The sequence below is a fragment of the Chionomys nivalis genome, chromosome 5 (genome assembly GCF_950005125.1).
Source record: "Chionomys nivalis chromosome 5, mChiNiv1.1, whole genome shotgun sequence".
Lineage (NCBI taxonomy): Eukaryota > Metazoa > Chordata > Mammalia > Rodentia > Cricetidae > Chionomys > Chionomys nivalis.
The window spans coordinates 16,616,565-16,642,619 of record NC_080090.1 but is presented as its reverse complement, the minus strand read 5'-3'; the positions used below and the strand labels follow the sequence as shown (position 1 = coordinate 16,642,619).

The following is a 26,055-nucleotide window of genomic DNA, read 5'->3' as shown; positions in this document are numbered from 1 at the left end:
CTAGCCAACACAATTGACCCTTTCGTCACTTGACAAAAAAAAAATCCACCCCCTTTCAATATTTCCATATTTCCCTTCCCATTTGTCTTTAAGATGGCATGTTAATATTAACATGCAAAAGCCTCTCCACTGTGATTGATTGGGATTCCACCTTACCAGTGGCACCTTCTTCATGTTTTTTTTTGAGACAAGGTTTCTATACATAGCCCTGGTGGTCCTGGTTCTCGCTCTATAGACCAGAACTCAGAGATCAACCTGCCTCTGCCTCCCAAAGACTGGGATTAAAAGCGTGAGCCACCACTCTTGACAACTTCATGCATTTAAAAACTAGAAACCATTTGAAAGACTCTTACACATTGATAAGTTTGGCTACCAACAAAGGTAGAGCCTTGACCTACCTGCTCTGGACCACAGCATCTGTGTGCTGGCCCTGTAGAAAGACTTCCCAGACTTTGTTTCAGATGATGGTTTCCTTGTACCACTGCTAATTTCTAAGCCCCAGCTAACCAGTATCAATTGTCCTAGAAAAGCAAAGATTTCACTTTAGTGGTTCTTAATTCAAAATATAAAATGACCCAAACATGGATTTTGTTTTGTTTTTCAAGACAGAGTTCTCTGTAAACCAGGCTGGCCTCAAACTCACAGAGATCTGCCTGTCTCTGCCTTCCGAGTGCTGGGATTATAGGTGTGCACGATCATTGCTGTCCCCCCTGCCAAAAAAAAAAAAAAAAACCAAATCATTTTTAAGGGACTCTTAAAACTTCCCTCTGAATTGAGCGTGTGGTGGCACATGGCTTTAATCCCAGCACTAGGAGGCAGAGGCTGACCTGGTCTACAGAGCCATCTAGGACAGTGAGGCCTACACAGAAACCCTGTTTCAAAAAACAAACAAAACAAACTAAAAAACAACAGAAACTAAGCAAACAACAACAGAACCTCCCTCTGGAGCTTCTCAAACACGGGCATCCACTATTGTCACTGCTCTCAGCATTGTCTCCTAAATTCTTACAGATCAGCCTACTGAATTCTGAGGACTCAATGGCTTTCAAGCACAAAGTCCAAATGCCACCCCAGTCCTCCCCAGAACACCATGGGGTCAGGCCTGTCGCAGCAATACGGCCTGACTGTACCCCTGGTACTAATTCTGTCTTAGGATTTCTAGTGCTGTGATACAGCACCATCACCAAAAGCAGCTTGGGGAGGAAAGGGTTTATTTCAGCTGACATGACTCTATCACATCCATCATGAGGGAAAGTCAGGGAAGGAACTCAAGGCAGAAGCCAGAGGGCAACTCCGTTTGTTCCTCATGGCTCCTGAGCTTGCTTCCTTACAGCGTCTAGGACCACCAGCCCAGATGTGGCACTGCCCACCTGTCAGTCTGGTGGGGGCATTTTCTCAACTGAAGTTTCCTCTTCTCAAATGGCTCTTTGTGTCAGGTGACATAAAACAAGCCACTCTGGAGGCTGACTCCACTCAGTTTCTGAAGTCAGTACATTAAATCAATTGAGAGAGCTCAGGCCAGGTGGCTTGGTCACCTCGTAAAGATCCTGACTCTTAGAACTGTTCCAGTAGCAGTTAAATCCCAGCCCGAGTTTTAGAGGAGACAGACACTCAGACATAGTGACCTGGTATTTCCATTTTTTTTTTTTGACAATAGGCATCCTAATGCACATGAGGTACCATCTCATTATGCCTCTGATTAGCATTTCCCTCATGACTAACAGTTAGAGCAGCCACTCATGTTCTGATTAGTTATTTGTATTTTTTTAAAGACATATCTAATTAAGTCCATTCCCCATTTTAAAATCAGAATGTTTTCATGTTGAATTGTAAGAGCTTAAAACATATATTTGGAAATGTAGGCATGGTGGCACATACGTGTATTCCCAGCATGTGGGGAACTGAAACAGGAGGCTATCCTGGGTTGCATAATGACTCTGAGGGCAGCCTGGGCTTCACAGAGATTCTGTCTCAAATAAAAATAAAAATAAAAATAAAAATAAACATATTTGCTGGAGACAGGCTGGGGCCTAGTTCATAAAGGCCTTCATGTGTCCAGTTAAGAAGGCTTGCGGTTACTTGGAGTGGCCTGTGGGGACCACTGAAGGCTTGGAGAGCTCAAAGTCACAGAATTAAACTTCCGTTTCAGAAAGATCATCCTAGCCTTGGGCTGTAGCTCAGTGGTAGAATGCTTACTTATCTTGCTTAAGGTCCAGATTCTAGTTCCCTTACCACATAAACAAATAAAGAAAAAAATTAATAGAAAAGAAAAAAAAAACACCCAAGCAAAATGTGAGTATTGTTTGAGGATTGGAATAGGAAAGGAGATGTTCAGAGGTGGTAAACCTAGATGGGGGTAGCACAGATGGGCGGGCAGGGGACCAATTCAAAGACGTGTAGTAAATAGATTAAGAATCCGCTCACTGTGAAATAGAACTCTGCACATTCCCTGTAAACTGATGAGTCTGAATGTTGAATTTGGAGGGGAGAGGAGGAGGAGCGAGAGAAAGAGATCACTCGATCAGGAATCTGACCACAAAGAGACTTGGTAGGTGGCATTCCCTGAAGGCATGGACTTTCATGGGTCAGTAATTGAAAGGGAAGCTATCAGTCAAGTCCAGATTATAGGGGACTTTTACATAAACTAGTGTATAGCACAGTCTCGCCAAGAAGCTCATTTTATAGGTGTGGCGGGGAGTAGTGAACAATAGGGACTGTTGAAAATAATACACACACGTTAAATGGAGTACATAAACTTTATACAATTTTAGCTTGAAGAAAGCAGCAAAGACATTTGGGACAGATGGAGATGTTTGAATATGAAATAGACACCAGATGATTTTAGTGAATTTGGTTATTTTTTAAGGATATTAAAATAGTGTTGAGATTATATAGGAGATTGTCCTTATTTTTAGGAGATGCATGTTGAAGTTTTGGGGGGTAAAGTATCACTGTGCCTGCAATTACTTAGAGACGGAGGGAGGACAGGAAAGAATGGCAGTCTTAACAATATTTCAATCTAGGTGGTGGGCATAGGGCAACTACTAAGCTTTCAACTTTTCTGTATGTTTGAAAGTTTCTTGATTAAAAAAATTGGAAAAGACAAGCTATGAGTAGGAGGCTACGAGGAGCATTGGGGAGCGGAATATAGCTAGTGATTATTTGAGTAGGATGGGAAGGCAAAAGGCAGGAGGTGAGTCTTGAGTCCCTGAGATAGCTGAGCCATAGGAGAATGAAAATGTTTAAGGTGATGGATGACCTTTGGGCCATGAATGGTTTGTCATTCAAAGCTAAGCATGGAAAATAATATTGTGTAATATGCTAGAATAATAACTAGAAGAGCTTTTGGACATTAATAATCAGCATGATACCCTTCTTTTGTTGTGAGTGCTGGAGATAGTCTTTTGTTTATCACCTTGCATATGGTAGGCAAGCCTGTTTCTTCTGAGCTACATCCCCTTGTTTTTAGTTCATTATCATCCTCATCCTCCTTGTGGGAGGTGTGTGTGGTGTATGTGGAGAGGCCAGAGGACAACTCCAGGGAGGCAGTTCTCTCCTTCCACCGTTCACGTGGGTCCCAGGGACTGAACTCGGGTTGTCAGACTTGCGTCTTTACTCACGTGCCAACCTTCCTTGGTTTTTGAAACAGGGTCTCACAGTGTAGTTGAGACTGGCCTTGAATTCAAAATTCTCCCTACCTGCTACAATATCTAAAATATTAAAAAGAATTTTACTCTTTTTTTTTCCAATTTACTTTCTGGTCTGGAAAGATCGCTCAGTAATAAAGAGCATTTGTTGCTCTTTCAGAGAACCCACTTTGATTCTCAGCATCCACCTTAGATAGTTCATAGTACCTGTAAATATAGCTCCAGGGGATTAGAGACCCTTTTCTGTACCTGTGGTCACTTGTACTCAGAAGTGCACATGCCCACACACTTAATAAAAAGAAACTTATTATTACTGTTTTTGGGGAGAGGTTTTTCGATACAGGGTTTCTCTGTAACTTTGGAGCCTCTCCTGGAACTTTCCCTGTAAACCAGGCTGGCCTTGAACTCACAGAGATCCATCTGCCTGCCTCTGCTTCGCGAGTGCTGGGATTATAGACATGAGCTGCCACTGCCAGCTATGCGTGTTTGTTCTGGTCTTGTAGAGCCACCAGCCCCCAGTTCCCACTGGTTGCATATTAAAATGAACGCCAGCTTTGGGCTTCTGAAAAGTCAATCCATTTCCCAGGAGTTCCCTGAATTCCTTCCCAGAGTGGGTAACTGTGGGCTCTCTGATTTCTGATGGTTCTGACTAATAAGAGCTTCCCTGGGGTTAGGGATGTAGGTCAGTTGGTACTTTACTAGCTTTTGTGAAGTGGTGACTTAGATCCTTGATACCTATACTGCAGAAACCAGGCGTGGTGGCACTTGAATGTACTCCCTGTACTCAGGAGGTGGTGGAAAGAGAACCAGAAGTTCAAGGTCACCTACTGCTGTATAGTCAGTTTGAGGTCAGCCTCGGATATGTTGAGACTTTGTTTCAATAACAACAACACCTTTCTTATATTCTGTATAACTTCAACCATATTCTTTCTGTGCATGTGCACGCACATTTGTGGTATGTGTATACTCATATATGTGTGTGAATGCATGAGTGTGTGTGTGTTTGTGTGTAGAAGACAACATCAGATGTCTTCCTCAATTGCTGTCCATTTTATACTTTTGAGCTTGGCGTTTACTGATTCGGCTAGACTGCAGGTGAGCAAGCCCTACTCTTGAGATTACAAGCATTGCTGTCACGCTGAGTTTTTATGTGGGTGTTGGGGATTGAACTCAGGTCCTCATGCTCTTCAGTGAGCACTTGACTACTGAGCCACCTTCCCAGTCTCCTCTACCATTGAATTGCAATGAGATGGATGACATTGCACAAAAATGAACTGGATAAGATTGTTCACTGATGAAATAATCAAAATGTCCACAATTGCAGAGCTGGTTGAATTAATTTTGGCAAAGATCTCTAATTAGATACCAAGCAGTCACAAAGATGCAAAGTGCAATATCTTTTGAGAAGGAAGAATATTTACATGTTATCTTTGAGTGAAAGGTCACGGGACAATATCAAGTAACTGATTCTGGGTGGAGAAGGTAAAGATTTTTAGGTGATTCTAGCTAATTTAAGCTCTCCCGTATCCTTTGCCTTGCTGTGAGTATTGGATGGTTTTGATGGCCAGCAAGAGCTTCTGCTCTCATTTTACAAAACCAAGTTAAAGAAGTGACCTTGAAAATTGTTGGCAGTGCTCTTGGCAGGCACTAAGTCTTTGCTTTCCAAGGAGTTCACACGAATGGTTAAGTGATAGTAGAAGACCCTGGTAGGGTTGGGTAGAGAACAGGAGCTGACGAGTCGTAACTGAAAACAGGTGGCAAACAAACACATGCACTATTACTGAGATTCACATGTAATCAGAGAAGTGTAGATCTAAGTAATGAAGCTTTTCATTGCCATGCTATAGTAAAATTTAATGATGTCAATAAATTCTGTTGTGTTCCTGTGGTGCTGCTGAGGATGGAGATTATGCTGCACTCTGGAAAAGAACGTTTAAAGGAAGGAACTGCAGGTTATAGTTCTTATGTTGTGATTACTAATAGTCAGATGGAGAGAGATTTAGTGAAGAACAGGATTCAGTGGGGCAGATCTGGGTTTCTTCCGACTCTACCTCTTAATAAACTCTTGGGCGAGTTGCTGAGCCTCAGTGAACCTTGGTTTCTTCAGGTCTACGAACAAGGTATTTGGCTCCATGGCTCTCAGTAGGTACTTCATGAGTGAATGAATGGCAGTGCTGAGATGGCCTGTATAAAGGATACATATAAAAGAAGGTTGGAGGGAAATATAGAAAATGATTAGTGACTGTATTAGAATAGACAATGAGTGATAAAATTTCCCCTGTTTTTCTTTTGACTTTTAAATTATTATTTCTTCCTGTGGCCTCTACCTAAGGTGGGGGCAGGTGTGAAGTCTCTTTCTGTATTTGGTGGTTTTATATTTGTGGTGAACTATGCTCATACTTTATCTTTCTCTTCCTTTCTGGGAATCTTCTTGTACATATTACTTCACAAACTTCGAGACTTGATTACATGTATCAGTGTAAAAATTTGAGACTCGATAATGACCCCCTTTTATGGCGAGACTGGTAGCCTCTCATTTGTACTCCATCACTAAGCTGTATCTCTAGTTACCCCTTCTTTTACTCATTTAAGCACTTTGAAGTCAGTCTTGCCCCCCCACCCCCAAATCTGTCAGCACATCTTAGTGATCGTAACCAAAATCCTATCATTTCTTTTTATGTCTGTGTTTCCCTTATGGTCTCAGCCACTGTGGTGGTTTGAATGGGCGTGGCCCCCATTGACTCGTGTATTTGAAGGCTTGCCCTATAAGGAGCGGCACTACTAGGAGGTGTGGATTTGTTGGAGGAAATGTGTCACTGTGGGGGCGGACTTTGAGGTCTTACATGCTCAAGGTAGGCCTAGTATGACCAACTCCTTCTGCTTCCTGTGGATCAGATGTAGGACTCTCAGCTCCTTCTCCAGCACCATGTCTGCCTGCATGCTGCCGTGCTTCTCGCCATGATGACAATGGATGGAACCTCTGAAACTATAAGCCGGCCCCATATAAATGGTTTCCTTTGTAAGAGTCACCGCTGTCCTGGTGTCTCCTCACAGCAGTCGAACCCCGACTAAGACAACTATATCTGAAGAGATCCTGAATCAGCGTCTGCCCTGGTCTCTGTGACTTTTCCAGTGTTTTCTCAACGCAGTGACAAAGGTGTAAAGAGGATCGATCAGGTCACCATAGTGTCTAGAACCTTCCAGTGATTTCTCGTTGCATTCAGAGGAAAGTTCAAAATCCTTAATGGATTCAGCTTCCCACACAACAGCTCACACTGTCTGATTTTCAGGCTGCTGTTCTGCACTTTCTGTTTCCTCTGTGTGACATCTTTCTGGAGATGTTTACAGATGGGCTCTTCCTACCTGACAGTTGTGTCCCTGCCACCTTTTCCCTAAGGTGGGACTCTTTACATCTCTTACTCTTTTTTTTTTCTCTGTTCAAGGTCATGCAACCTACGTGTCAGCAAATATGTAGGCATTTATATATCTTCCCAATAAAAGTAGCTGTGAGGCAGAACTTTTGTCTGTGTGGATTCTTGTTCTGACCTTGGAAGTGTCTGGAATGTAACACATTGTCAGTAATACTTGTTGACTACTTCACTGTTTCATGTAAGTGAGCTTCAATCCCACACTTGTTTAAAGGGCTTTGAAGGATACACAGGTGGGTTTATATGCCTCTCACCCACCTTCAACCTTTTTCAAGAACAGAACAAAGATGATGAGCAGACCTAACAAGTAGATGGTGTTTGTTGTCTTGAGTGTTGAACTAGGATGGCACCCAAACTACGTTAGATAAAGGGTAGGCTGGAAGGTCTCCCGTTGAGATCTGGGTGGTGCCTTTTAGGAGTATATACTCTGTGCATCTAAGAGAAAAAAATTATGGCCTGCAGAGATTGCTCAATAGGGACATGGCTCAGTCACTGAATTGACAAGAGATGGTACAAACAAGAGCACATGGATTTGAATCACCAGCAAACACATAAAGCCAGGGGAAGCAGGGCACATCTATAACTCCAGAAGTGGGGCGGGGGAGTAGAGACAGGCAGGTTCTGGGGTATGGCTAGCTAATCTATCTGAAACAATAAACTCTACATCTGGCGTGGGCATGTGCACACACGTGCGCATGCATGTGCACATACATACGCACATGCACACACACACCATACCACACACATACACACACAAGATGAAAATTGAAGTAATTTTACTATTATACCCTAGAAAAAAGTTTGGTGCCATGAGTTACCCAACATGAGGCAATGCACCGGAATAACCCCTTCCTTCTTTAACTTGCTTTTGTCAGAACTATTCTATGGCATTTCCAGAGGGAGTTAATATGACATATAATTTATAGAGGAGACCAAGAATGACTTTTCAGGTTCTTCCTTATTTAGCTTTCTACTTTAGCCAGGCATGATAGCACATACCTGAAGTCTCAGCATTGAGGAAGTTGAAAGACAGCTTGGTCCACGTATTGCGATAGTGAGACCTTGTCTAAAAACAGACAGATGGATGGTCAGACAAAACAAACAAAGAAAAACCACAAAAAAATTCTAGTTAGGTTACTGAGATTTTGTTTTGAATTAATAATTAAGGAAATTTTGTTTACTTTTTATTTTGCAGAGGCAATAGTGGCAGAATTTCATAAGAAGATCAAAGACGCCTTTGAAGTGTTTGACCATGAAACAAATAATACAGTAGACGTGAGGTTTGGAAATATTTATTGTTCTTATAATTCTAAATTATGGACACAATTCATAGAAAAATAGAGACTGTTTTCTCTCCCCCTCTCTTTTTTATACTATACTTTGCATTTATTATACTATTAAAGTATTTATTTTCTTGTGCTCTGCGTTTCTGTTAAATACAACTTCAAGGTAAATTGTTTCCTATTTTTTGTAGTCTAGTTGGTGGACTATATTATCATTGCCTATTCCAACCTACAGACTGTGAGCCAAGAAAGATGAACTTCATTATAGCTTTAGTGATGACGCATGTTTGGTACTCAGTAAATCTCTGTTTAGTGAACGAATAGAATTTGCATTTTGGAATATACAAATATGGGATGGAGAGATGGCTCAATCAGTGCAAGCATGAGAACCCAAGTTTGGACCCATAGTGCTGATGTAAAAGCTAGGTGTGACCACACATACCCTAGCATTGGAGGGCAGAGACAAGCAGATCCCAGGAGTTCAGTGGTCAGTCTAGCTGAACAGCAGGCTTCAGGATCAGGGAGAGACTCTGTCTCAGGGAATAAAGAAATCAATAGAAGAAAACACCTGATGTCCTCTCCCCCCATATGCATTCTACACATACAATAGTAGTAGTTCTCAACCTTGCTTACGCGTAACACTTTAATATAGCTCCTCAAGTTGTGATGACCCCAACCATAAAATTCTTTTTGTTGCTATTTCATAACCTTAATTTTAGTACTGTTATGAGTCATAATGTAAATATCTGTGTTTTTGATAATCTTCAGCAACCCCTGTGAAGGATCATTTGACGCCAAAGGGGTCAGGACCCACAGGTTGAGAAACTGTTGTACTATATTATATGTAATAATATAGTATATATGTATATATATACTGAACTGTACTATATATAGTATATATAATTTAAAAAATATTATAAAACATACATAGATATGTATTATCCAGCTACCATTACAAAGAATGTTTAGAGAATGATATACTCCTCATGTAAAATAATAAATGGGCTAAACAGAGCATGAAAAAATTGAAAGACATGAATATAGGTAGCTAGAGCAGAATACAGGTGTGGTGGTCCATTCCTGTAATTGCAGCGTTTAGGAGCTAGGTCAGGAGGATTATGAATTTGAAGCCAGCCTTGGCTAGGTAGGGAGACTCTATGTTAGGGGTGAAAGTGAAGGAAATCACAAAGGATTCTAATAGAAATTGTAGGATTTGTACCACATACAGCAAGGGAAAGTCATGAATCCATTCTTCCAGGGGGTCAGGCAAAGTGAGGATTATCTGATGAGTTCACAATCTAAGAGCTTCTAGTACCAAGGCCAGCAAAGCAGTGGGGAGCCATCTATGGTGGTGCACAAGGGAACTGCTTATACACCAGGGCCACCCATCTCTTCCTATTCTAGCCAGGCCCAGTGTTAAGGAGATCGTTCCAGTATCCTTCACAGACATGCCCAGAAGCTGACCTAATCTTATCCCACAGGCATGCTCAAAGGCTTGTCTCTTAGTTGAGTCTAAGTCCTGTCAAAATGACAATCTAGGTTAACCATCATGGGCAGTGTGAGTCTGGTTCAGCTATTACAGTGGAAATGTGATGGGAACTTAAGGTTAGTATGACAGGACTGTGCAGCTCCCAGAAGCTCTGGTCACATCTTACTCTATGGGAACAGCTCTTCAAAGAGTGCTGAGTCTGTGTGTCCTTGCAGGAAAACAGCAGGAAGGGATGGTGTTGGTTGCAGGGTTTTCTGGTAACATGGAGCATGCAGCAGTATCTTGCAACTAGATGGACGAGATAGATGATGGACAAGTTCTTGTCCTCTAACCTCTCCTTGAACCTGAATGGCTCTCCTCCTGGGCCAGGGGAGAAGTACTGTTGGGAACATACAGCTTTAGACGTATCTGTTTGGTTGGTATCTCTGGGGATGGCGACAAGGCCTTGTACGTGCCAGGCAAGCATTCTTCTGCTGTGCTACGTATTTCCAGCCCTGCCCCAGCTTTGTGAGAGAGAGAGAGGAAAGGAGAAAGGTGTCCACAGTCTAGCTGTCCTGTCGTTGACATCTAGGAGCTTTGAGTCCATCACCTTGTTGTAATGTTTTTATTTGTGTGAGAGGGGTAGCACCTCCGGTTTTGGAGACAAATGACCGTATATACTTTGCTCAGTGTCACCCCAGGGCTTTTCCAGTTCTAAGTGTCGGACTGTGCCTGCCCTCATCCTCCCAGCCCAGCCCTTCACGGATTCCTGGGCTTGTTTCTTGCCTTTAGTTTTCTTGACAGTAGCAGTGAAAGGGAAATTTCACATATCTCATAGGGCGGGGATGCCAGCCAGGACTTTTTTGGTAAAAGGGCCAATTCAGGAAAAAAGATGTGTTTATGGGCTTCAACTTTTCCCTATTCCTAAATAAAGCAATTTTGCCGAGGCCCCAAGGGATAGTGTATGTGCTTATAACTTAGTCTACTTTATTAAATAGATGGTTACTAAGAGAGTTGGCATTGTTCTTAGCACTAAAAGATTAATATTTGAAGAGTGGTAACGTGGATGACTGCAGCTTTCTAATCTGGATTACTTTTGTTATTTTTTCTTTGTTGCTTTCTTTTCCTTTTGAGACAGAGTCTTACTCTGTAGTGTAGGCTGCCCTCAAACTCGTGGCAGTCCTCTTGCCTCAGCCTCCAAGTGCTGGACTTCCACAGTATATGCCGCTGTGCTGGACTCCTTAGACTTCCGATTTAAACGGAACTTCGTTCTCATGTTTTTGGTGTCACCAAACCACGAATCGCCCTTTATAAACTGGATGTGAAGGACAGAGACACAAACACACTTGCCCACGGTTGCACAATAGTGAGCAGCGGAGTGGGAAGTCGAGTTAGTTTTCTTTTGTTCAGCAGCGTTTTCCAAGTTGGCTGTACCCCAGTCCCAAGGGAGGCCCTGGGACTGCTGTGGTGAGCAGGGTCAACTCTCTCCATTTATAAAGCAGTTGCTCTGTTTGGAATTTATTATGACTTATGACTAAAAGTGAAAGTCTAAATAGATGTTTATTTTTAACTTACTAAGCAGTTTATATTTGCTGTTTGAATTGTTAGGCCTACTATGTAACATGCTACCTTTTGTACAATTGGATCCAGTTTCAACTGGCTTCTTATCTATTGTGTTATCATCAATAAGTTCAACAGTCCAGTAAGAGCTATCAATTTATAAAATGCTTTAACATCTGATAAAGAGTTTATTACTCTTCAGACACTGTGGGTTGGAGGCAGTATTCTGTGTAGACTGATTGGTGCAGAGGACTGTCTTTGAGTCAGATATATTGGATCTTGCGCATAATCCCAGCACTTGGGAGGCTGAAGCAGGGGGATAACCACAAGTTCAAAGCCAGCCTGAACAACAAAATAAGAATTTTTTTAAATGCCCCTCAAAACTCAGAAGAATGTTTTTGTATGTAGCAAGAGTGCCAAGGGATATACAGTGGCCTGCATTGGGCAGGAAGAGCTGTTCTGTGAGAGGAGAGCAGGACATTGGCCTCGGGGAGTTGTGGAATTGCTTCCCTTGATGTAGACCTAGGCTGCCTTGAATATTTTATTGGTGGCTTCTTTCCTTTCCCCTTCTCTCTGCTGTGCATAAATGGAAAGATTTTTATTTGAATTTTTATTATAATAGATAGAAAAGAGGCCTGGTATTGGGAATGCCAAGCGAGCTGTAGGTTTCTTGCTACTATATGAAACATTATGAAGTGTCTCCTCTGCTTCTTCAGACCTGGGAATAAACACACTTTCTGGGTCCCAACCCAATTTCTTGATGGTAAGGAACTTGTGTTTTCTGTGGCCCTCCTTTCACTTTTGCCACACAGGACTGGAAGGACAGGAAATTTTCTAGGTGGTTAAGAGACATCCTGTACATCTTCAGTGTACCGCATGTGACTGAGAAGTTAAAACTATTCGCATTAATAAGACAGAGGATGTATTAGGTATACTTTTAGAGATTTATTTTGTTTAGTGTGTATGTTTATCCACAGTTATGCACCACGTATATACAAATGTGTGTAGGTCCCTGTAGAGACTAGCAGAAGGTGCCATGTTCCCTGCAAGTCAGAAGCAACTGTGAGCCTGTTCCCCTTGAGGGTGCTTTGAAACTGAACCCAAGACCTCTGTAAGAGCAGCCAATGCTCTTAACCACTGGGCTATCTTTCCAGCCTCTGTAAGAGCAGCCAATGCTCTTAACCACTGGGCTATCTTTCCAGCCTCCAGTATTAAATAATTTCACTCTTAGTTTTATCATGAGAATTTTAAAGGATACATGATGTGTAACATTATTTTCCACAATATTTTATTTATATAAATGTACAATAGATTCATTTCTAAATGAATTAATAGAGCTAGTGAGATGGCTCAGTGGGTAAAAGTACTTACCTGATGATCCGTGTTTGATTCCTGGGATTCACAGAATGGAAAGAGAGCCAACTTCCAAAAGTTGTCCCTTGACCGGCTCATGCACATATGCAGACACACAAACTCACACACTGGTCACTGGTGAACATTTTTATAGCTCTTAGAAAATTATTAACCAGAAACAATTAACTCCAAATAATATTATCTATTATTGCTGTTGTTCCACTTTATATTCTTTAAGTAAATAATTTATAAACTTTTTCTTCTATTTAATATGGTATAAGCAATGTTGTGGTATATGTAATAATATCGTAAATGAAAATTTAATTTATTTCTGTGTTGTTTTATGCTTTGAGTTATAAAGCATTTAATTTTCCTTTGCATTTTTAAATTAGGTTTTGAAACCTAGCTCCTTGAAAAATACTGGACAGGTTTTTAAGATCATTAGCTAGAGGCATTTTGATTTTGCTTAATATAAAACAGATCATAATATATTTTCATTATTACTTATATGTAGTTTCTTAGTTTGTGTTTAGAAATTAATAAGATTAAAAGTTAAATATTTGAATAGATGAAATATGTATATGGAGAAAAATACTAAAGGTACAGAGACTGTTTCATAAGTGAGTCTCTTTATCTCTAGCTCCTGAGTGTACAAGCGTCTCTGATTCCCCTAGAGAGTGTATGTATGTGTATGAAGGTGCGGGTGTGTATGTACACCACATGTGCATGTGGAGGGCAGAGGCAGCTTTTGGGAGTTGGCTCTTCCTCCTCATTCCTTGGAGGGGTCCCTTGCTGTGCCCGCAGTGCTGCATCCTCCATGCTAGCTGGCCCGCGAGCTTTCTGTGATGCTCTTGTCTCCATTCCCATCACAGTGTAGGGCCAATAGATTGCAGATGAACATCAGCTCATCTGGCCTCTTAGCTGGACTCCAGGGATTGAACCTAGCTTGGTCAGGCTTTAGTAGCAAGCAGCTTCACCTGCTGAGCTATGTCACTGGCTTTCTTTCCCTGCTGTCACATGAAGTAGTTCGGTGAACTTTGGTAGACCTGCACCTTATTTTGTCACTGGGACATAGGATGAGTAGTGGGCTATAGATACATGATCATAATTGCATGGTTTTTAAAAATAAAAAGAATTTGCTTGAGCATGATATGGTGGCTCACAACTGTCATCATAGCACTTGGAAGCTAAAGACAGAAGGGACAAGAATTCAAAGTTATCTTCAGCTTGTAACTTCTAGGCTAGCCTGACTGCATAAGACTCTGTTCAAAATTATTGAATTAACAAAAGAAAAAAATAAATTTGCATTGGAGTCTCAAGTGGTGTCATATAAGACATCATTTAAGTTCAGAAAAGATTTTAGGAGATTTCAAATGTAGAAAGTACCATTTAGCTTTTTGCTCTAAAAAAACCAATACTTTAAAATTTTATTTTATTCTGAGATGGATGGTGGTGGCACACACCTTTAATACCAGCCCTTGGGAGGCAGAGGCAGGCGGATCTCTGTGAATTCAAGGCCAGCCTGATCTACAGAGTGAATTCCAGGACAGTCAGGACTGTTTCATGCAGAAAGCAAACAAACAAACAAAAAATTAAAAAATTCCTTGTATTTCTCCAAGTTATCTTATGAATTATTTTTACTTACAAGATAACCTATTCTCTTTCTCTTTCTTTCTCTCTCTCTCTCTCTCTCTCTCTCTCTCTCTCTCTCTCTCTCTCTCTCTCTCACACACACACACACATACACACACACACACACACACACACACACACAGAAGAAAGAAAAAGAGAAAGCCACTGCAGTGGATTGAGCTGCCCAGGTTCTGGGTTTGTGTTTGTTGACGTTGAGAGGCTTCAGGGGCTCTCTCTCTATTTCGTGTCACTGTGGTGGCTGCACATCAAATCTGCTCAGCTAACGTGCTGGTGACCGTTCTCCCAGGTCCTTCCCGTGTCTACTTACTCACTCAGGACTTCTGCAGTCTTAGGGTATTGCTTACCGCCTTCTCTGCTGCTCCCCTCCTAGGTGTACTGCTCTGTATGTCTCACCTCAAAACTTCTGGGGAGAACAGGGAAGGTATGCTTTGATCACTTATTAATAGTTGGCAAAGGGCACCCTTCTTGGGCAGAGCTCATGCTAGACTTCAGGGGCCTCTGTTGAAGACCGTTAGAGAGATGTGACTTTGGGGTTAAGTAGCCACCTCTGGTTCAAGCAGTTGTACCTGGGGAGACATATCAAACAGCACAAAAGATAGCAAATATGTTCAGGAAGAAACCCTTATCCCAGTGAGGTAGTTAAGCCTAATAGGAATTCTGACCCAATCTCTAGACTGGCAGTTGGAACTCTGTGGTAAACTCACTGGTTTCTTACCCATGCTCTGATGGTTGTGCTAGCGATTAATGTCCTAGTGGGCACTGTGGTAGGGCGTGGGGATCTTATGTTTCCCTTCTGAGCTGTAGCCCCGCTCTAACTTCCAGGGGACTTGGGATTGTGGTCTAGGAGTCCATGTAGTTGAGTCAGTGTCATGGAATGTGGGGCACATATCAAGATGGGTAGAGTAATTAGCAAATCTTTCTTTTCCTCTTCATTCCCTCCCCTTCATTTTTTTTCTCTCTCCCTATTCCTCCTTCCCACTTCTCCTGCATCTCTTTCTTAGGCTAGGAATTTGATGAAGGACCTTGTGAACAGTAGGTAGACTCTGTACTGTTGAGTTATAGCCTCAGTCCCCACCACCCTTTCCCCCAAGCTGACAAATTGTTTCTGAAATTTATATTTCAGAATATTTCTGAAGAGAACAAGGGGGCATATGGAGGGTTTGGAGGGAGGAAACAGAAGAAATTATGTAACTATATTATAATCTCAAAAAAGTATTAAAAATCAACTAGTCGGACAGTGGTGGTACACCCCTTTTGTCCCAGCATTCGGGAGTCAGAGACAGGTGATTCTCTGAGTTCGAGGACTGCCAGGGCTGTGCAGAGAAACCCGGTCTTGAAAAATAAAATTTAAGTAGTAGCAACAAAATCTAGTAGCGAACTATGTTTTTTTCTAGGAATGTAAAAGTATCGCTATATTAGACATTTATTAATATAGTGCATTGTGTAAATATACCTGAGAAGAAAAGTCACGGATCATCCCCGTAGGTAGTTCAGAGGCCTTGGCAGAACTTAGCGCATGGTCCTAAGTTTAAAGCCTCAATAAAGTAGGCGTTAGGGAGTGCTTCTTTAGCCCCAAACTGAGGCTCTTACTCCATGAGGAGGTGTGTGCAGTGTTTCCGTTAAAATTAGGAACAAGATAAGGATATCTACGTTTGCTGTTGTAAATTGATATTAATACAAGGCATGAACCAACACAATCGGGCAAGTGATAACATTGATATAGATACTGGATGTGAAATAGTAGGAGGGAGAAAAACTATGTGCAGATGTATGGCCAAATGTCTAGGAAATCTAGGAGAGTAAGTAAAGAAACTATTGCAAAGAAAAAACGTTGTGAAGTGGTAAGAAGGAAGTGTAATCCTCAGAAAGCTGGTGACAGGGTTCGCAGGGAGAGGCACTATGTGCACCCTGACAGCCTGAGAGAAATCTCTGGCTCCCACCGAGTGGCAGGGGAGCCCAGCCTCGCGAGAGTTGACCTCTGACCTCCACCTTCTCTCGGTGGCATGGATGTTACTGTACTCGCCACCACACCCATTACAAGGGGAAATGAATAAATATTTCGAAATAAAATAATATATAGACATCAGGAGCCTTACGATTCTATAAAGAGAGCCCAGGTATATGATACAGTGGAGGGTAAGACCATTTATAATAGCAAAAATATAGTTTAGAGAGAACTGCAACAGAAATACATAAACTATACCACAGGAAAACCCACGTGATATAAAAATAGAACACATGGAAGGAAACCATGTTTGAGGGATAGAAAATTTGAAACAAAGGTGTCTGTCAAAACATCCTAAATTGACATAAGTTCAGCACAAAAGGGAATGAAAATTTTCTGTAACTCAACAAGAGAATTTTAATGGATATGTGAAAAAGTAAGCTAGAACAGCCAAGGCAACTGACAGAAAAGAGCAAGGAGGCCGGTGCAGCTTTATTTGCTAGCAGAGCATACTGCAGGAGCTGGAGGGATGCTCAGTGGTTAAGAGCACTTGCTGTTTTCACAGAGGCTCCCGAGGCCACTCATGCATGTGTACATTCACGAGAGAGAGAGAGAGAGAGAGAGAGAGAGAGAGAGAGAGAGAGAGAGAGAGAGAGAGGAGGGAAAGAGGAAAGGAAGAGAAGACTAGAAATAGTTATATTTAGAATTAGTGGGAAGCAAATACAAAGGTCCCGTGAAGGGACACAGCCTTAGCATGTTCTGGAAAGGCAGAGGAGGGAGTAGTGGGCTTGTGTTTCAGAGTGCAGTACAGATAGAGTCGAGAAGGCTGATAGGCCCCCAGCGAGGAGTGCCCCAATGCTGGTGGACGCCGTGGAGGGTGTTGAGTAAGAGGTGATACAATGGCTTGTAAGTTTGCTGTGCTGCTGTAAGGACAGTGGAGAGGGTGACGGGGACAGCAGAAGCAGAGCGCGACATGCAGGCTAGTGGAGTGGCCCGGACAGGAGGGGGTAAAAACCATGTTATTGCCTTCCTCAAAATTCATGTTTTGAAATGTTTTTCTTTTAAATTGACACATGATAATTTGTATATTTATGAGGCACACATGATATAATTGCAAACATGTACACAATGATCAACTTGGGTAATTAACATTTCAGTCTTACACGTTTATCTTTGGGTTTTTAAAATTCCTTTCTTCCAGATCTTCATACAGTATATAAAGGTCTTGTAAGCCCTGGTCACTGTTCTATGCTGTAGGATAGAACTCACTCCTGGCTTCTGTATGCTAAGATTTCCAGGCCTCCTGCCATCACCACCACCACCATCACCACCACCACCAACAACAAAAATCATCGCCTATACCTGTCTTAAGTGTTTCTCATTTGTGTTTTGAAATCTTAATCTGATAGCTCAAAATGCGAGCTTATGTGTAGATAAGATGTTTTTCAGAGGTGATCAGATTTAAAACGATGCTATAAAAGAGGCCTAGTCAGACTCACTGCCGGGAATATGGCTTGCTACTGGCTTACACCGGGCAGACACCAGGGAGTCTGTGTTTAGAGGGATACCCCATGAGAACACAGCTTACACTGGCTTACACCGGGCAGACACCAGAGGGTCTGTTTAGAGGGATACCCATGAGAACACAGCCAGTCAAGCAGGAAGGCCTTAAGTGAAGCCACAGTCCAGACCTCCCCGTCAGAGAGGTGAGGAAAGAAGTTGCTGACATTGTGTGCGCCCCACCCCTCCCCCCACATTGTGTGACACTTTATCACCGGAGCTTCAGCAAACTGACAGGAACAGAAACAATGTTGGTGCTATTTCTTCACAGTGCTTATCACTGACTAAAATTAGCTCTACTTACTTACGTTTATGCTCTGTCCCTCCTAGTTGCAAGCTCCAAGGCTAGAGCCGGGATTCGCCTTTCTCGTTCCCCACGGTAGTCACAGCCCTGAGCCAAAGTCGCTGTGTCATTAAGTTACTGATTCTGTCTGTTATGTCTGCTGTTTTACAGAGCCCAGAGTTCTTTTGAGGCCATGACCTCCAGCACAGTGACTAAGAAGAAATAACTTTGTAGAAATTAAGAACCAGATTTTTGTTCTGTTCTTTTAAAGGCTCTTCAGTTGATTAGAAAGAACCTAGAGGCCACCTTTTGGGAACAGGATAGTTCTTTCTTGGCCCTAGAGATTTTGCCCTTGTTTTAGCTTTATTTTATTATTTAGCATCAAAATAGTGTGGATGTATGAAAAGTACTCTCCTCGGGGAAGAAGGCCCAGCCCTTGTTTTGTCCTCTCTCCCGTGACTAGTTCCCAGCGTAGCGATCTTCAGCAAATGTTTGTTGAATAAATGGAACCCATTTTCCAAAATTCTGCTTTGTTGCTAGACATCTCCAAAGTGTGTTACGGTTACTGAAACTGAGTGCGCACCAACCACTGTTGTGGGCAGCTGTATCGTAGAGGGCGAATGGTTTGCCGCCTTTGCCCCCTTTAATTGCGTCAGATGCCCTCAGTCTGTCTTCACTGGGGTGGTTTTTGACCTTGACTGCCTTAATGGACGACTCACAGGGTAGCTCAATAGCACTGGTGCCACCGTGTGTCCACAACACGATACTACACCCATCGAATGTCTGCATGTCAAGAACCAACCCGATGCCTTGTTTGACTGTATAAACAAATTCGTCTATTTAGAAGGCTTTGGAGCTGATTTGTATGTATTGATATAAGACATCTCTGTACTTTAATAGGATAAAGTTTCCATATTTTAGAACATTTATATCAAAATGTTTCATTTTGTCAGTTTATTGGAAATTCCATAAAACAGATTTATAAAGAATAAAATAATATTTCAAAAGAAAATTTTAAAAAATGAAGCAACTGTTTTGCTGATTTCTGCGTTCTGTGCAGATAGATTACTGTGTGAGTTGGTCCTAATAACGACCATGGAGGAGCTGCTGGACTTTGCACGGACAGCCCGTGTCAGCTCTCTGAAGTGACGGTGCTCCTCGGCATCAGAGACTTATGTGCAGAAGCCAGCAGAGGAGCTGTCAGGTTTTCAAGCGTTCTGAAGCCACTGTTAAAGACTAGTTGATATTAAAAAGCACTTAAACTCAGTTTAATTGCTGTAGAGATGGCTCATCAGGTAAGAGCACTTTTGTGGAGGACCTGGGTTTGGTTCCCATGTTGGGCAGCTCACAACCACCTGGAACTCCAGCTCCATAGGCTCTGATTCCCTCTTCTGGCCTTTTATGTACCCAGATGCATGTGGTACACATAAAGACACATAGTCACACATGGCTATACACAAAAACAAGCAAATAAATGTGATGAGATTTAAATAAAAAAACAAAATAATTTTCAGTCAGTTCACTTGATCTAAAAATCTCACTTGCTAGAAGTTGGTTAACTAAGTTTAACATTTTATATCATTCTAGCTGCTGCTTTCTTCTTACAATTGCCATTTATCGTTTACCATATATTTTATCATATTATTTACCATTCCCCAACCCCTCCCAGCTTTTTCTCTGCTCTCTACCCACCCATCTTTGTGTTATCTCTCTTAAAAATAAGAGAAAAAAGTAATAAAACCATAGAGTATTATTGTGTTAGCCATCCACTCTTGAGCATGGGGCCTGCCCTGGATTGTGGTTGATACACCCAGTATCACTCCATCGAAGAAAACTGACTTGCCTTGCCCAGAAGCTATTAATTTTGAGTAGCTTTTTTGCTAGAACGGGGATCCTGTGCCCGCTCCCCCTCTTTTGTGTTGAGATTTTTGCCAGCCTTGAGCCTGTGCAAGTCTTGGACCTGCTGCCACCATCTCTGTGAGTTCATACACGCTCTTTCCCCTGCGTCTGAAAAATGCTATTTCATAAAATTGTCCACCTCTGGCTATTTGAATTTTTCTTTCCCCCTTTCCACATAGATCCCTGAACCTTTCTGGAGGGGTGTGACAAAGACATCCCATTTAGGGCTGAGCATCTCCCTCTCTGCATGTTGTCCAGCTGTTCGTCTCTGTGCTCATTACTGCCTACTGCAAGAAGCTTCCCTGCTGAAGGTTGAGCAGAGTACTGATCTATGGTGTGGTGCTTTCAATGAAAATGCCCCCCTCATGGGCTCACCAGGAGTGGCACTATTAGGAGGAAGTGTGGCCTTGGAGGAAGTGTGTCGCTGGAAGTGGGCCTTCGGAAGCTCAAGCCAGGCACTCTCTTTTCCTGCTGCCTGCTGATCTGGATGTAGCGCTCTCAGCTCCTCTCCAGCACCATGTCTGCCTGTGTGCTGCCACGCTTCCCGCCATGCTGATAATGAGCCAGATCTCTGAACTGTAGCCAGGCCCAATTAAATGTTTTCCTTTATAAGAGTTGCTATGGTCACTGTGTCTCTTCACAGCAATAAAACCCTAAGATATATGGGTATAGCAATATGTCATTAGGAATAATTTTAGTTCTATGATCATTTAGCAAAATAATAGTAGTAGGTTTTTCCCAGGGCCCATGACCTATTCAGTCTTAGGTGTAGGTTCCATCTCAGGTAGTGGGCCTTAAACCTCATTTTTAAAAAAGGTTGCCCACTTCCCTAACATTCATGCCTCTATTATATTGGTGAGCATATATTGCAGGTAGGTCATTACTAAATCTCACAGGGTTTGTAGCTGGATGAGATTTAATGATTACTTTTCTTTTCAGGTACTATGTATAGAATCTTCTAGCAGTATGAACACTAGCTAGTGGGGTGAATCTGAGTACCACTTAGATTTCTTCATGTTCTATGCCATAAGTATGTAGTATTTTCAGTAATAGGGTCTTTTTTTTGTTTGTTTGCTTGTTTGTTTTTCGAGACAGAATTTCTCTGTGTAGCAGTCCTGGCTGTCCCGGACTCCCTTTGTAGACTAGACTGGCTTCGAACTCACAGAGATCTGCCTGCCTCTGCCTCTCAGTGCTGGGATTAAAGGCGTGTGCCACCACCACCCAGCAGCGGTAGGGTCTTATCATCAAGTTGGCAATAACTTACAGTGTTTTGGGGAGCTATGGAACACTCCTTTGGCCAATGACTCAAAAAGATATAGCCCATTCTTGTTACTAGGGGTTTAGTTTGGCAGCGTCTGCTGTCTGTTTGGGGTATTCTCTCCCCATTGTATAGTGACTCCATTTAAGTTCCTTTACACATGTATATACTTTAGGATGCTACAGCAGTAGGTTTTCACGAGGCTCTTCAAAGGCCTTTAGTGGTAGTCGTGCCCATATCCCCTCTTCTACTCTGTCCTTCCTTCCCCCACCCCACGTAATCCTTGTAAGTTCCTCTTTATACTTTATAGCACTACATTCTGTTTCTCCTTCCTTGGAAGACCCTCCCACTATGGTTTTCTTATTTTATATTTTTGTTTCATTTCTAATTCTCGACTTACATTTTTTATCACTTGTTTTTTCCTTTGTTGTTGGAATTTCTGTTTTGTATTTCCTGAAATTATATTTTTATCATTTTTGTTTTTGTTTTTGAGAGAGTCTCATGTAGCCTAGGCTGGCTTTGAACTTGCTATTGAGGAGAGGGTTTGAGCTCCTGATTCTCTTGCCTCTATTTCCCAAATGCTGGGATCACGAATGTGTACCACCATGTTTGACATTTTTCATCTCTTCTGGTGCTTTCCTACGTTTCTCTTTCAAGTTTTCTCCCTTCCTAAGCCCCCCTCTCTTTCATCACAAAGGCCCAGTCTTTTTCTTGCCTGTGTTCTTTTTTCTCTGTCTCCCACCCCTGGGAGCATCACTGTTCCTAAGGCTGCAGCATCAGCAGCCCAGTTTTCTCACCACGGCCAGCATAGCATCCCAGCTCATCTAGAAGCCATCTGTAGCTCTGCAGTGCCCACCTGGCCCTTCTGCTGTGTTCCCATGTTCCTGGCACCAGTGCCGTGTGAGAATAGCTTAGAGGATCGCTTAGTCTTCTGTGTCTTCAGCCTTGGCTTTTATTCAGGCCACGGGAAACAGGGGAAGCTCTGAGTCATCCAGGTGTCTGCTGTGATTGCCCTTTCCTCCCACCTCACAGACTTGGGGGACTTTCCATCCCTGCTGGTGTTTAGGATTGAACCCAGGGCCTCACACATGGAGACCTACTGGAATCGCTTCATCTCACTTCATTGCCATCTAAAGAACTATTTAAAAGTAGTGGCATTTAAATGCCACCTTCCTATCCCTTCCTCATTTCCCCTTCTATTATCTCCTCATCTGTACTCTGCATTGCCTTCCCTGGATTGCCACTGAAGGTAATTCCTCATGAGCTGTTTTCTCTGGCCATATGTCCATCTGCCATTTAGCAGGGAAGTGCTACTCAATCGTCAGAGAACCAGACACGCCTGCTTCTCGTGACACACGCCCAGTCTCAACCAGGTGTCAGACCACGCCAGCAGATCATAACCTTCCCATCTCTTTCTTATAATAAAAAGGTGAGAAATTAGGCACAACAGGTTAAAGGAATTGGGATGGAGGATTCTCAAGACTGCTTCCTGCTTATTTGTGGGTGTTGTCTTGCGGGGGGGGGGTTCTGAGAAAGCTGGGCACTGGCCACATCCTGGAGTAGCTGGTCACTTTACTCCTGTCCAGGGTTTGTGGTATGGAAATGTCTGGTGTCTCTTGGACCTGGCAAGGTTTGGCAGAATAGAGGACAAAGTTACGTTTAGGAAGAGGAAAAAAAATTCAGGACCAGGGAATTGAGAAGGGTGTATCTGACCTATTTAAGGTGGATTCTTCAATTCAGCTCTCTGGAACTCACAACAATTCTTTGGGTTTGTGAAAACCTAAGTTTTAGACATATACATTGTATAAGCAATAGCATATTTATGTCAGAATGACTGTGACAGATATTTTTGCACAATGAAAAGTGTTTTTAAGAATATGAAAGGCAGCACGAGAGAAAAGTTTGATAGTGTGCACTTGTCCTCACACCTTTATAACTTGCAGGTACACACCTTAATAACTTGGATTTGTATTTTACTGAAATTTGTTTGGTGAAGTTGTTATTTTAAGCTGACAAAACCTCTCAGCTGTAAAACGGCATCAGAGATCTTTGAGAAGGATAAAATTTTACTTGAGGAGTTATTGATTAAAAAAACGACAAGAGAACTTACTTAGTTTCTACCCAGAGCCCCTCCTCAGGGTCCTCCATGGTCGTTGAGGGTCATATTTGCCTTTTGCTGTTTCGCACAGGGCCTGCCAGGTTTTAGGAGATCCTGTGGGCTAAGAAATCTGTAGGAAGATCAACCTACCTTGTCCTGAGCAGCTAGACTGTTAATTCTAGTGACTCTGTCCATTGTGTGGACATCTTCAGTTTAGATTTTTGCCCAGTGGTCAGTGCTTGGCAGTTGAAACGAATTGCAGATGGACGTTGTTGTGTCCCCATCTGTCCCCTGTCTTCTTTGGAGGAAATAGAGTGCTGCTGCTAGGAGCCAACCTGTCTCTTTTTGTTATGAAAAGTTTTAAATAATTAAGCATTTAAATGCCATCTTCCCCAGATCTCTGAGCAGCTGAGGGCTGTTTACTGGATATAGATGAGTTATAACTACAGTATAGAATCTGTCTGGAGAGCTGGGCCCAAGCTTGACTGTACTGGCTCTCAACAGGTAAAGCAGGGTTGGATTAAGAGACTTAAAAGTACATACCAATTTAAAACATCAGAGTTACTGTTTTTATAGTCTGAAATGAGATACAATGAACAGACAGTCATAACATTTAACAGTAAACATAGGTGCATTTAAGTTACATGTATGCACACACACAGTGAACAGGAATTGGGTAAGTGGATGCTCTTGGGGGGCCCTACCAATGGCATGCCACTGCGCACAACACACATGCAACGGAGTCAACACTGGGGGACCAGACAGGGAATACCTCAGTAGAGATGGTGGGTCAAGGTCACCTGACCTGGCTCTCAGTTAAGATGGCAGTGAAGTCACCTGACCTCAGTTAAGATTGCTATAAGGTCACCTGACCTCAGTCAAAATGGCAGCAGTCACATATTATATGGAGAAGCCATGTTTTTTGAGCCACAGGAGTTTTAAACATAATAAGAGAGACCTAGAGGCATGATACTCCCTGTTGCTGAGTCACCATACCACAAGCTGTGGCGGGGAGCAAAGGCTGGAATTCTGGAATTGAAAATAGCTGCCTCGTGGATTTGACTGATCTTGTCGGTTTCCACGGGACCAGCAGTAGCAGTGGCATGGAAAAGCGGAGCCCACAGGACACTGGCAGAGCAGTCACGGGTGGGTGGCTGATAGTTTGAGGGTTTATACCATAGCTGAAAATGTGAAAACCCACACAAACGCTGCAGGGTCAATAGGAGGATGTCTCCGCTCTACAGGCGGGGTGTGGATGAAACAGCGACACCGCAAAGCCTATAGGAAATGTCTCTTCTCTCCAGATGGGGCGTTGAAGCTTGACTGACTCAAGTTCTGGCAACTCAGGAGCCAGAGAGGCCGCGCCAAGCCGTCTCTCACGACAGGGACCATTTATGAGTGGTCCAAAAGAAAAGAAAAAGAAAGAAAAATCTGAGGGACTCCGGGCCCCAAATTGAATGCACCACACAGCATTTGTAGTGCTAGCGTGGGAAGACTAACCCCTTTAGTTTGGTCATGTTTTTAGCTATGGGAAGCAACCAGAAATGAATGTTAGCAAAGGGCTCAATTGTAGCCATGAAGGCTGTGGTTGGGAACTGGAAGGGGAGCACTCACCACCGAAGCTGTTGGTACGCATGGAGGTCGGTGTTGAGGTAGATAGAACACAGAGCTATTGTAAAGAAACCTGGTTCCCGAGCCCAGGGTTTCATGTGTCCTCAGCCGGCCTGCCTGAAGGCAGGAGGGAACGTGGAGAGAGCCTGGCCGAGTCATGAGCAGCAAATGTTATGGTGAAAATAAAACACCGCAGATCCCCGAGTGGTGGCAGTGGGCAGCAGGCATAAGACCACAGCTGGCCACGCAGGCAGCTGATCCCAGGCAGGGAGCCGCAGGGTTGGTGAGAGACAGAAATGTGCCATGCAGAGAAAGTGGGTGTATATTTAGTGGAGAGAGAGAGAGAGAGAGAGAGAGAGAGAGAGAGAGAGAGAGAGAGAGAACCAGAGACAGGGAGAAGGGGAGAAGGGAGAGAAACAGAAAAGAGAGAGAGCCCAGGATGGAGGAGGCAGGATATCTGCTTCCTGTGGCAGAAGGGGAGGGATGGGAGAGGGAGGGGCATGTCTCTTAAAGGGACAGGGTACCCAGGTGATGGACCAGGCCAGCAGATGATAACACAGGGTCTTCATATATACTGGATCTGCAGTTATAGGTGATTGTGAGCTGCCTGCTATGGGTTCTGGGAACTGAACTTGAGTCCTCTGGAAGAACAGCAAATGCTCTTAACCATTGCTCCATCTTTTGAGCTCCTGGTGTGCTCTTCTTAGAGGAGCTCTTAGGCCCCTGGGGCTCCCATACCTGATGTGCATCTCCAGCTCAGATCTCCTGTAACTCAATGCTTGTAAAGTTCCATCTCTGGTTGTTTCTCCTCAGTTGTGAACTCAGAGGTTAGCCTGTTCTTGTTTCATGGATAATGACGTGAGATTCCTTGGTCAGTAACAAAAGCCTTCCTTCCGTCACAGTCAGCATGAGCGATGACTTTGCCCTCCAGGTTCTATAGCAGCAATCTAGATGACTGCCTCCACTAGTAGGGCCATCGCAGAAAAGCGGCATTGGCATGGGGAGTGTT

The 26,055-nt window shown here is 42.9% G+C and overlaps 1 protein-coding gene across 1 annotated transcript in view; it reads left to right on the top strand.

Annotated features, from left to right (window-relative positions):
- Positions 1 to 26,055, top strand: part of Efcab2 (EF-hand calcium binding domain 2) — an 87,140-nt gene that overhangs the window by 25,954 nt on the left and 35,131 nt on the right. Inside the window, exon 2 of the mRNA XM_057770645.1 lies at positions 8,271 to 8,355. Coding sequence (XP_057626628.1) covers positions 8,271 to 8,355 — 85 coding nt within the window. The remainder of the gene's footprint in view (positions 1 to 8,270; positions 8,356 to 26,055) is intronic.